This window comes from Ischnura elegans, chromosome 10 (genome assembly GCF_921293095.1).
Source record: "Ischnura elegans chromosome 10, ioIscEleg1.1, whole genome shotgun sequence".
Classification (NCBI taxonomy): Eukaryota; Metazoa; Arthropoda; class Insecta; order Odonata; family Coenagrionidae; genus Ischnura; species Ischnura elegans.
Genome location: NC_060255.1, coordinates 86,043,854 through 86,057,175, shown reverse-complemented (window position 1 = coordinate 86,057,175; position 13,322 = coordinate 86,043,854). Strand labels below are relative to the sequence as shown.

At 35.1% G+C, this 13,322-nt stretch overlaps 1 protein-coding gene across 1 annotated transcript in view; it reads right to left on the bottom strand.

Annotated features, from left to right (window-relative positions):
• Positions 1 to 13,322, bottom strand: part of LOC124166626 (acetylcholine receptor subunit alpha-like 1) — a 182,395-nt gene that overhangs the window by 18,172 nt on the left and 150,901 nt on the right. The window contains exons 2-5 of the mRNA XM_046544241.1: positions 5,180 to 5,224; positions 3,100 to 3,209; positions 1,869 to 2,049; positions 1,183 to 1,339 (exon numbers count right to left, since the gene is read on the bottom strand). Of these exons, the coding sequence (XP_046400197.1) occupies positions 1,183 to 1,339; positions 1,869 to 2,049; positions 3,100 to 3,209; positions 5,180 to 5,224 (493 nt within the window). The remainder of the gene's footprint in view (positions 1 to 1,182; positions 1,340 to 1,868; positions 2,050 to 3,099; positions 3,210 to 5,179; positions 5,225 to 13,322) is intronic.

The window sequence follows — 13,322 nt, the reverse complement described above, 5'->3', positions numbered from 1 at the left end:
AAAATAAGACACGAACACTAAGGAAAGATGCAGACGGGTGCAGGTGACGCGATAGGATAAGCCGACCCAACGCCTTTTTTTCTTTCATTCAGACTACCCTTCAGTGTCCCAACGTATTTGCCTTTTTTGTCCTCTTCCTTTTAATAATTTCCAACTGACCAACCCAATTAAATTCCCTATTCATTTGGTCTTTCACACGCGAGGCAAATGCAAATTAAAAGTCATGATGATGATTCACTCTGAAATGACCTAAGGCATTTACAACGAAATTGGATAAGTTTTACTTCGCCATTAATAAATGTTGGGACGGTTAATTAAAATATTTCCTTTTCTTTATAGTTCGTTACGGTAACCTGATACGAATTCAAGAAAAAAATACTCATTCGAAAAGTCTCTTCAGTGACGATTCAACGGAGGATGCACTCTTAGGGCATATGCAATAATTGGCGCTCATTAAATTTGTCTGACCGTAATATGCTTATGTGTAAAATATACACGCCTGTACAGATTTGTTTATTTTTTTATCCAAACCACTTCTATTGAGGGAGGTCTATTCGAAAATTTCACAAGTAGTTTTTATTTTAAATCACAAAGTTTATCGAAACCTGGGCAGTTAATTAAAAAAATGAGTACCGTACATGCCTTTCGTGTCATAATGTTACCTGCTACTTGGTACCAAATTTAACACCTCTTTCAGTAGTATAACATTCGGAATCCTGAAATTATTCCTCAGGATATGCTCAGAAATATTTTTCTCTATTCTCAGCATCGTTGCTAAGGACGCATGCAATAATTGACACTCACTTAATTCGTCTCACCATAATTCGCATCAGCGTAAAATACACATGTCTCTTCAGGCTCATTTATTTTTGGTCTAAATATCGGGAAAATTCACTTAATTTGGACCAAAGTAGTTTTATTTTTGAAATCATATATTTCATCAAAACCTGGGCCGTTAATTAAAAAAATGAAGATCATACAAGCCTTTTTTGGCATTATCTTACCTGTTACTCGGTACCTGAAAAATTACTCTTCTATTATTACATCATTCTGAGTTATGAAATTCTTCAATACGATACGCTCGTAAATATTTTTCTCTATCACCAATATTGCAAATGAAACCTGGCATTTGTTGCGCCGACAAAATAGTGATTTGTGAAAATAGAAATTCAAATAACTTACCTGGATATGGCTCTTCGCAACAGGAATAAAACTTCTCATTCCTTACGGCCGGCACTCGCATTATGTCCCACTCTACACTAAGATAATAGTCCTGAAGATCTATGCCTACATCTATTGTATCGGACTCAGGGCGTTGAGCAATATGTCTCAAGTCCACCTGAAACAACAGGCAAAGAGCATCGATGAAATACACGTCACATAATTATTATTACCTGGTGATAACACATTTTTATATAGATTTAGATTTTTATATAGACACAGATTTTATAGCATAGGTATATAAACACGGGAATAGAAATGAATTCATAAGAGAAATATAATTTGGAATAACCTGCATCTGATAATGAAAAACACTATTTTTGCATAGTAACACACTTTTTACAAGTTATATGAAAAGTGGAAGCTATAATTTAAACAATTTGCATCAAGGCAAAATACGCTACCTTATTGAGGGCGCAGGAAAGAAAAGAACAACAAGGCAATGAATTTAAATTAGTTTAAATACTGTGCAACCACTAATTCCAATCAAAAACGTTTTCAAATCGGTTTTCACAAATAATTATTTTATTCCAGTCTTAACAACTTTGGTTTATCGAATCAACTTTGGAACATCTATGTCGAATGCCTAAATAATTTTAGTATATTGACGTGGGCATGGTTTACCAAGGAACTGACAATTCGCTTACCAAATAGCCGTCGTACGTCCAAGAGCCGAACTTCATGAAGCACGTTTGCTCATCGAAAGGGAAGTACTCGACGTCGATTTCACAGAAAGACTTGTAGATGGCAGGCGGCTTCCACGTCACCTTTCCCGTGTGATGGAGGATGGCTTTCGTCATAATTGTGACCTCATAGTTCCCGTCGGCGCTAAAAAGTAGAAGAGCAGTGGACCATTGATGAAAATTACATGTTGAAGCTAGTAGTAGCATTCAAGGTTTCTAATTCTAGTCCAACACGCGGATGTATGTTCTTGGCTACTCGTTTTTTTACATTTACAGCCGGTTTAAGTAAATGGGACAATATTCTTTGAGTCTCAAGAGTTGAAGTGCATTGTTTTTTATGAAAGCATCCCTAATATACGAATATAGTAGTGTTATACGAATTTTTCATCTCACTAAAAATTACATCCTGCTCAGTATTAATTGATAAGCTTATCAGCACAAAAGCACAAAACTTTACTTCAATACGTCTACAAATAAAATTTTGGATCAACAACATTAAAATTTAGATCTAAAAGACATAAATGTGGTGATGAGGCAGTGAGAAGATCTCCACATTTATCGAATTTATTTATTAAAGTTAATAAAACAATAAATCAACCATCAATCTCAGTTCATGACTTAGATACATAAACATTAAAAACTAAGCAAGGCCTCTTGGCAACAATATAAAAGATGATGGCACCATTTACGGTCACCTCATACATTATCATAAGGATTTTGACCTCCCATTAATACTTCTTCAATGTTAGAGAAATTGGATTGGAACACAAATATGAGTGAAATTGAAAGACAGGTTTCTTTTAAAGTCAGAATATCACTTCAATCTCCTGTTCTTGGACACACGTTATACAGCCGGTTTATGTAAATGAGACAATGTTCTTTGAGTCTCAAGAGTTGAAGTGCATTGCTGTTCATGAAAGCATCCCTAATATACGAATATGGTAGTAATTTACGAATTTACCATCGCACTAAAACTTATATCCTGCTCTGCATTGATTGATAAGCTTTTCAGCACAAAATAATAATTTTCAATAATCATAAATAACTTCTACCTGATTTGGTTCATACTATAATGAAAACATTTAAAGCATTTCAAACAACATCACAATACTTCTTACAGTTACTTCAACAATAAATAATCAACGAGCTAGCGAAACATAAATAAAATGAGACCTTTTTAAAAGATATCACTTACTTGTTGTAGAGCACTATGTCTGGCAACCATATATGCTCCGAAGGTACATGAAGAGTCTCCACGCCACCGTAATCCTCCGGGTTCCATTTCAGCTTGTAGTCATTCCATTCCTATCGATTAGCAAGACAACAGGATAGGTAATAATCCACAGATAAAAGAAACATTGGAAGAGAGTGCATCAATAATTTAAAAAAATAAAACCTGCGTAAATTACAGCTACTTGAATTTGTGAAGAAACTTACGTAACACATAATTCATGCATTCAAATGCAACAAATTGGACTACACATAATACCTTAGTTAGCACTAACTCTGAGGAGAAGAGCAATGCGAATATTCTATTTGCAGTTAATTATTGCATAACTAATACCAATGCATCACTGTTTCAACTAAATGCTTAGTGTTATAAATATTACATATTTTCCCCGAAAACAGATATATCTATTCAAGATCTGCATAGCCAGGTAAAAGAAAATAAGTCGCGTGGTGACTGAATTTTGAAATAGTTGATTTGAAACTGTAAACACGATGTTTGCCAAAACTATTTGAGGAAAATCAATAAAAATTACGAAAATTCATTAGAATTATTCAAATTCATTTGAGTTAAAGCTTGCCAAAACTAAGGTCGCGAGTTAGAGTCCCGCCTGCGTTGGTAGCTTTTTTTGCGGGACATGGGCATTGTGATCGTTCATTTTTTTTTTTTAATAATCCCAGTCGCAAAAGACCACAGTTGTGTTACTTTCCGGAATATTTATAATAAAATTAATGAAATAATGTTTTTTGGTTTTTGCAGCGATCAGATGACTAATACATTCCCTTTTTCGAGTGTAAAGAGTGTAAATATTATTCTCTCTTACCGTTGGAGAACTAGTCCATTATTGTCAAGGGTTTAAAACAGTAAATAAAAGTATAATAAAAACAATTTCTTTAAAACGTCAACTGTACAAACGGGAGAGAGTATTGGAATATTGTAATTCAATTTTTTTGAAAGATGTCTCTTCCACACATGGCTTAAATTATATCCATCATCCCAATTAAAATTTATAGCCCGTTAAGAAATTTCTATTGCCTCTCTAATTAGCCTTGAAAAAATGTAATTTTAATACTCCAAAAACTCAAAGAATTATAAGTAAATTAAAAAAGTTATTCTTACAAATAACTTTGCATAATTACAATAACTTTTCAACACATGAAGCGAATGACATCGAAAAGTACTAATTATCCATATGGCGTACGTACAGTATGTTTGCTACCACTTCCTATATTATCCAACATAAAAAAATAATTTGACACCAAATAGTAAATATATGCATTATCCTTTAGCCATTCATAATAGTAAATAGCGACATTCTGAATTGTGATCCCTCAAATCGATTTTGGTCAAAGGTTTTCCTCATTTCTAACAAATCAAAGGAGACAACAAAGATTTAATATGCATGCACATTATGAATATCTATTTTAAAAATTTATATCAAAATGGAAAAAACCTGTCATTTAACATTAGTTTGGTAAATCTTGAATAAATGTTTACGATTCAGAAATTAACACACAAAATAAGATTTTTTTTATTTTTAAATAAGTTTAGCAAATCTTTAATTATTGGGTGTGATGAATTAATATAGAGGTAAAAAGACAATGACTGCAAAATTAACCTCTTTCAAAAACTTGACGAAATGTCAAAGTTTATCCATTTTCCCAATAAAAAAGATGCGAATTGTAGCATCAAATTGAATTTAAATCAGAAGGATTATGCATGCTTGGCGAAAAAAAATGTTTCAGTTTAAGTATTCCGTTATTAGCATGAAAGGGGATTGCTGTTCGGGTGGGTAATGAATCAGTGTGACAAGGTCTGTTTTTGCCCTGTCCTGGTGTGAAGAACTTCCTGAATCTGAAATTGGCAACAAGTGTGAGGGCCTTTTGTGTTTAACCGGCTGAAACTTTGTCTCCGGAAGTTCGGACCCTTCTTCGTCCCCGTAGGCGGGGAGCGTTTTGCGTTTGTCCACGTGAAACAACGCACTATGGGGGGAGGAAAAGGGTGCCAATGTTGGAGAGGGCCTGATACTCAAAAGTTTCAAACTCACTTGCTCCACCCAGACGTTCGTTGTCATTATCTGGTTCTTGAGGTTCTGAAAAAAGAGAGAAAATAATGTTTTGCTTAAAAGATTCTTTTTATGGCCCGTCATGTACATAAAGCAATAATTTATGAGATTTAGGGCCGGTTATTTAAAGTCTGGTTAACGCTAGTCATAAGTTTATACAGCCTTTAATACGATCTGGAGGTGGTAAAAGTTTTGGTCTGCTTCTGGGTGAGATCAGACATCTTGCTTACCAGAACTTTCAACCAGTGACGTCATGGCAAAATTAACAGTGCCGGAATGTAAGTGACGCAGTAACTTTTTTAAGAAGTGAAATATTATTCTGAGTGTTTTTTTATCCCGAGTAATCAGTTATATTTTATTACAATTTCTTTTTGGCTACGACTTTATACATTAGAATTGAGGCAGCGAAATTGATCAAAGTGTTATTTGACTATTATGTCTTTTGTTAACAAGTGACAACACTGCTTTCAACCATCGCCAGGTAAAGTGGAAGGCTGTGTTATCTTACGGCTAGCGCTAACCAGACATTATAAAATCGGCTATTAGAGACAGGTTATTCACATTATAACTGATCACATTCCATTACTACTTTGTAAAAATTCCAGAGTAATTTATAAGAGGAAACAAAGCAAAAAAACCCAAAATTATTAATTAAAGCGAAGGAAAAGAGTAACGAAGATAAAATATTTTTAATTGCATTTTTAGAAGCTTGTTTTAAATTTAATTCTAAGAGGGATTATCTGAGATCCCAATCAGTTACAGCTATAAGCTTAGCGTAAATATCAAGTTTTAACGAGAAACATAAAAAAATACTGTAAGTCATTCTATAAGCATTACCACGTAATGAGAGTGAATTAGCTTGAAATGAAGAATACATATTTAATTTAGTAAGTACCAACATCGGTTTAATTTTATGGATAACGTTTATTCATTAATTTTAGAACATAAATTATTTATAATGCACCAACAGCATCAAGCCTTTATGAAATAAATTATCACATACTGAGATATGTAAAAGAAAAAAGTTTCCTTGGGCAAATCACATGCTAAAGTGAATGCGACTCCGGTATTTTCGTACTAGGTCTATCATCTAATCTATATTTGTATTTTTATACGAGTAGAGAGAGATTACATAGCTTAAGCTTAAATGGCTTCCTACGAGGGCAATAAGCAGTAAAAGTCCACTTTAGGAAAAAACGCTTATTTTATTGGAAAATAAACAACCTGGATTGAAGAATTTGGACAAAAAGGAGAATACCGTCCGAATAATAATTGTTTTCGATGAAATCCCTAGGAATACTTGAGGATTTCATGTTCGGAAAATTTGACGCCCATGTAAATTAAAATAATTAAGCCTGCCGATAGTGTTCTCTTTGGCATCTCCATATTGAATGGTGAAAAACAAGGAATTTTGCAAGTAAGAGTTCAAAAATTCGATCAACTTTAATAAGCACTGAAATCAATCATCCCCCTGTCGTATCGCCATGTTTGCCAGCCATTCGATAATTTTCAACGGAAATTAAGGAGGTCCCATTCAAATAGTGCCTCAGTAAATTACCTAATTTTGAGTGTTCCAGAGGCGAGATTTAATTAAATTTCGGAATTGGAAAGAATTGAAAGGCCAAACAGAAATTGACAAATGCTTAAATCAGAGCCCAAAAAAGGCAAATCTGCATTAATTAATGATTGAAACACATGACGAAGTCCTCCCAGCCAACACATCTTCCAGCTTCAAAAGTTTCCGCCGCTCAGCTAATTTCCATCAAGAATTTTTTTTCCAAAACTCTACTGAACCACGGTTAATTGAACAGTAAATCTTAACGTAATGTAATACGTAATTTAACTTAATTCGCTGTGACTCCAGTCGTGTTTAGCAATACGTATTAATAGTTATTTCTTACTCCGTCCTCTATCGTTAGCTGAATTAATTGATCTATTCATTTATGGGTATATTTAATGCTCATTCACTGTCAGATGAAGAAATTTAGTTTTTTTTATATTGTTGAATGATACCGTTTTTACCTCTGTGTCAATTGTTAACGCATACTTTGCAATTTAATACTATGTTATAAAGGAGTTCAGACTCCTGAAAAATAAATGCATTTATTTATTGATTTAATTTCCCAAATTAAACACTTTCCGATGAGGTATTATTTAAAAATGACTTTCAATTGCTAGTCAACATGGCTTCAAGAAAATTTTTGTCATGTACTGTTTTTGCATCATATCGCACTAGTTATTTAAGTACAGTTTTAGCATGGAAAGTTAAGATTAATAGCGAAAATGTTCTGGCTAATCATGAATAACTAGTTAAAAGAAAACCATTATTTTCTCAAATTTAACATAAATGATTCAAATTTAAATCACGAAGGAATTAATGAGTTTTTTTAAACCCTGCTTGGGCTTAAAAGTCTAGTTTAGTAAAAGGAAGACGCTTTTATGAAATATAGGAGGAGAATGGTTATTTAGAGCTACATATTACGAATCTGTATCTTACTAAGCTAAGATGGGTAACTACGAGGGCGGTAAGGAAACGGAGAAATACAATTGATCCTCCCTAAAGACTAGGTCACACGGTAGGTGACCAAGAAAAAGTTCTTGGATGCGGGCGAGTAGGGGACATAATAAAACGTATAAAAACCTACAAATTGCTAAACCATTCTTGAGCTATCATATAGCAGATCCAGTCACTACTACCTACACCTTCTACATAACTAAACATTCAGAAGTTTCTCAGGCCTTACGTATCTATGGTGGTGAAAAATGCATCGCATGATTACTTAGGGTTACGGAGGCATATGTGTTGTTTCCCTTGAAACTGTCCCCAGCTCATCGCAAAGCTTTACCTTCAGCAGTTTAAAAGCTATCTGGGCGTAACTATTCGTGAATAAGTTGGCCTCTCTTGATACTGCATCATTTTGTCAATTGCCTAAATTTAGAAGCTATCAAGAAAGTTTATTAAATATTCTACGCAAAAATAATGCGTCGCAATTAAAGGCTAAAAATACCGCTAAAATGCTTCGCCTAGATAGTTGAGGAAGAGATTATGAAAAATGGCATCCTTAATTTCTTCCTAGAGGCGTCTAGAGTAGTAGCGCTGGAAAACTATAGCATGTTCAAAACCAATAGCATAAAGCACACACGTTTTTAACCTCTAAGAAACCCACAATGTCTTTGCCAAAGGTTGAATGCCGAAATCACACTTTCCTGCGTTAGTAATCGATAGCTAACGCATGAAAAGCAACGAATGGTTCTTAAGAAAAGGATTGATGGCGTAAAGCTCGACTCTTACATTTGGGGTAGGAAATAATTTAAGACTTCAAAAATATATTGAAAAATAATTGCATAAAATATTTCGATAAATGAAACCCGAGGCGGCTTCCCGATAAATAATGGACTATATAAATGCATTTAAATTTCGGAGAACCACGTTTTAAAACATTTTTGCAACTGCAGTAAATGGATATACTAAAATATTACATCATCATCATCATCATCACTGGTCATCAATCTTAAGATTGGTGTAACGCAGCTCTCCACTCAATTATTCTGTCAGCTAATCATTTCACACCTACGTATTTCTTCTATTTCACATTATTCTTAACCTGTTCCATGTATTTTGTTCTAGGTCTTCCTTTTCCGTTCTTGCCATACATTTGTCCCACGAAGATTCTCTTCATCAGCCCATAATGTCTCAGGATGTGGCATACAAGGTTGTTCCGTCTTCTTATTAAGGTTTTATGGGACTTCTTGTACTTTGTCTATTTATCTTTGCTATTCCGTTGTGTTTATCTTTTTCCCTTAACGTATTGCTGGAGTTGTTGATTGATGTCTTAATTTAAGAAGGACGTTCTCCATCTTGTTTCTGATTAAGTATTATTGAAATTGATCAACTTGAATATAATGTCGTCTTAATAAACCTAAGAAAATTAACACTTCCTCATTATTAACTCCGCCGATCCATTTGACCCTCATTATTCTTTCGTAGCACCACGTTTCGAAGGTCACTATCCTTGCCCTATCCGCTGCTGTCATGTCTCATGCCTCTTTTTCGCACAGAAGCATACTTGAAATGTATATTCGTCTAAAATACTACACTTTGGCTAAATCTGGAAGGAAATTGATCATCAATATAGCCCCTTCCAAACCATTTGATGCCCACTCCATCCCCAGTTACATTCCTGCCTTCTCCACTTAAATGGACAATTTTCATTCACCCTTCCATGGCAAAGCACAGCATCTATTATCCTTCCTCGTCCTCACATAATTCTCCTGATCTCTTTCCGAGCCCATTCATCAGGCTAGCACGAGGCTCCCGGCCAACTTTATTCTTCTTTCCTCCATATTGACCATTAGCTCTGCCAGCTAGTTGGCTTACCCGCACAAAATTTTCTAATCAGACTTTCTGAGAAACATTGGATTAGTGGATGGGAATAAACAAATTATTATGGAATAATATTTATCGCGTAAACTAGCTAGATTAATAGTTGTAAAGGTGTTCAATATTCATTATGGATATTATTAAGTTTAAGATATGAGAGCACACTGCTTTTCTTCTATCCGAAATGAACGCCAATTTTCATTTCATCGTAATATCACATACACCTCATTTTACCAGTGAATACTGCAATTGAAAACTCTTATCCTTGTATAAATAATATTATTACATCTTTTACATCATTAAAAGAGGTTTCAAAACTGGTGTAGCATGGCAACAATGGGAATTAAATGGATCAATTGAATGAGAAATAAAAGAGTACTGAGAAGAGTGAGAGAACAAACAAGCATAGGTAAGTATTAAAAGCCTTAAGGATAAGATATCGCAGATTAATCGAACTTAACGGAGTGTTAAAAAAAACCGCTGAAGGGCAAGTATACGGTAAGGCTCTCAGTGGTAATTTTCGGATGAAAGAAAGAAAAAATTATGTATAATATGAAAAAGAATTTGGTTAATGTTAAATGAATAGCTTAAAGAAGAACTGAATGGAGAGCCATGTAAAAACTCTTAGAATAATTGATCCTAGAAGGGGGATAAGTGCATTAAAAAAAATATAATTGCAGATGATGATTGGTGGGGTACACAATATTGTTGTAGCAAATAGATACATGTAAAACGCAAAATCTAAAAAATTTCAAAAACTCTTAGAAAACGCATGGAAAAACTCTTAGAATAATTGATCCCTGAAGCCAAGGGGGATAAGTGCATTTTTTAAAGATAATTGCAGATAATGGTTGGTGGGGTACACAATATTGTTGTAGCAAATAGATACATGTAAATCGCAGAATCTACATGCATATTCTTATCAGTGATCCACATGTATCCCATTGCCGCTGCAGTAATGTGTACCCCACCAAACGTTATTTGTACTTATCTCCAAAAATAAAATAAATCGCACTTATCACCCTCGGCTTTGAGGGTCCTCAATTGACCTGAGGTGCCAGTGATGAATATGATTAGTGAGAACCCAAATCTCGCATAACGTGAAAGTTTAGAAAACAATTATAAGGATTAATCAAGCTTGGAATACTAAAAAAGAAATTGTATAGTCAAGAGGGGAAAAAAGCTATACTCAAAAAAATTAGAATTAGAGTCGGTGACCTATGATGATAATGATGATGATGAGTACTCAGTAATCTAATTTTATTTGCTTGACACTTAAGAAACCTTTTTAAGGATTGATTAACTAAGTTTGGATATAAAGAGAGCTTTTACTATCAAAAGGGGTCAGGAGTTGAATGCAGCAATCTCTAAGGCCCCTCCATTGCCCCAGGCAGGGGCCTATCACCTAAATAAATCTAAGAATAGTTGACGGGAAATGCTAATGATAATTATTATGACTACCCTGCATGAGCCTGACCTAAAATTTTAGAAACCAATTATAATTTTAAAAAAATAACTGAAATTAAGTGTATCATAGCGGAGCTGCATTATAAATATTGTAATAAGAGCTGGTGATCGGAGATGATAATGATGACGATAAGTCTTAGAACTCTATTCATATTCCTCAAGCCCGCACTAATATATATATTTCAACTCTTTTCACGTACCGGATCTAGATTCTTAAATTACTTGATCAGTACTTTTTGAAATGGCTCTGAGACGTAAGAAACCATTTCTAAGGATCAATTAATTAAGTTTGGAACATAAAGAGAGCTTTTACTATCAATAGGGGTCAGGAGTTGTATGCACCAATCTCTAATGTCCTTCCCTCGCCCCGGGCAGAGGCCTATCTTTACTTTTCTGCCCCATTTCCTTCCCATTTATCCCTTCCTTCCCGCTCACCCTTTTATTCCAACTCCCCGGCCATCGCTCTTCGACCCTGGCTGACTAAGGGTCGCCGATCCCTCTACTCTTCTCAATGCCTCGATCCTCCGGTCCCCTCACAGAACCCTATTCCCCCCCCCACTCTTCCCCTCATTAGTCACGGAATGCTAGGCAGGACTCCTCGCATGGCCCCCTCGTAACTTTCTTGCCACTACTCACCCCATGGAGATCTTTAGAAATGAATCGGACTACGTACATAAACAACCAGAGATTGCTCCGTAGTGAGTCAGTCTGGATACTTTCCGCCCTCCAGAACCATTTACTTTCCCCTCCATTCTTTGTGACGACTGTGGAGGCAATGAAGAATCAACTTGAGCGGCAAGATGTAGAGGTTTCATTGGTGGAAAAAACCGAGTCGAAGAAATAGCTCTCGTAAATGCAGGGTTAACCACTAGTAGTAGTTCTTAGATTAGACTGTGAGTCAGAGAGTTTTACGCCAAAAGGGACTCCGAAATATTGAACTCGATTTTGTAACTTTTAGTAATTTTCGCTAACTTCACCGTATGCGTCTGTAATATATAGTGTGTCAGAGCGATTTACGTAAAAAAGTAATCCGAAATGCTGGTCTCAATTTTTTAACTCTAAGTAATGTTCACTACCTTAATATAACTGTTATTTAAACATATAGGGTCATACGTCAAGCAGGATTCCAATATGCTACACTTATTTTTGCATCCCTTAGTAATATTCAACAGCTTCACTGCATTATCTGTAATGTATAGTGAGTAAGAGGCTTTTACGTAAAACGGGATTCCGAAATATTGCTCTCGAGTTTGTAACTCTCGGTAATTTTCACTAACTTGGCTATAAGTATTCGAAATATACAATTTAAAAAAGGTCTATACACTGGAAATGGAAATATAGTCATGACTATAATACAACACATAGTTTTAGCACACATTTACTGCTTTTTTAATCACCTCTAAAATTTCAATAAGAGAAACGAGCTACACAGAGCACTGTAACATATTCGTACATTTTAAGACTACCAAAGCACTGCCCAAATAAACGGCCTTGAATACCATATAAATAATCTATATCAAGTGTTCACGCTTCACTTGGTGGAACCGCATATCCATAATACGAAATAACTCACTTTGTAAAAGCCGCTATACACGGTTAATGATCATGCTGAACTTTCATGCCATCATTCACGGGGTCACGCAAGCAAAACAGAACATGCCCTTATTTTCACTGAATGATCATGCGCATGACAGTTCATTCGCGAATTTTTCCATTATACACGGGTAATAATTCCATTCGCATGATCCTTTACCGTACATAGCAGCCTTAATGTTTCACAAATATTTATTACTCCGACCCTAGGTTACAACTACTTGAAAGGCTATCTAGTAGTTAAAACCCAGGGTCGGTTAAAGTGAGTTATTTCGCTTTATATGTAAATTATCATTTAAACTCGAATGGATAATAACCCAGTTTACGAGGGCAAATGCTCTCCAATCGAAGAACTAATTAATCCCATAGTCCCAAAGTTACATTTTCCCAACTGATAAGCCAAAATGTTCCATTCATCTTTACCAGAAATTCAACGGCACCCTGGTAGTAATAAAAGAAAACTTGTTACTTCCACCATATATATTTAAAAATGCCGACTTTTTTCGGCTGTAACGTCATTATCAAGTACATCAAATGTTTAAACATATAGGAATTGAAGTAAGAAGGTGTCTTTTATTGCTAATATGGAACCGTTCCACCACGCACAAGCTTCGATTTAACAACGGTACCCGGTTCTACTCGCATCGTCCAATCAGCTACGATCATCTCCACTCCCCCTCCGCC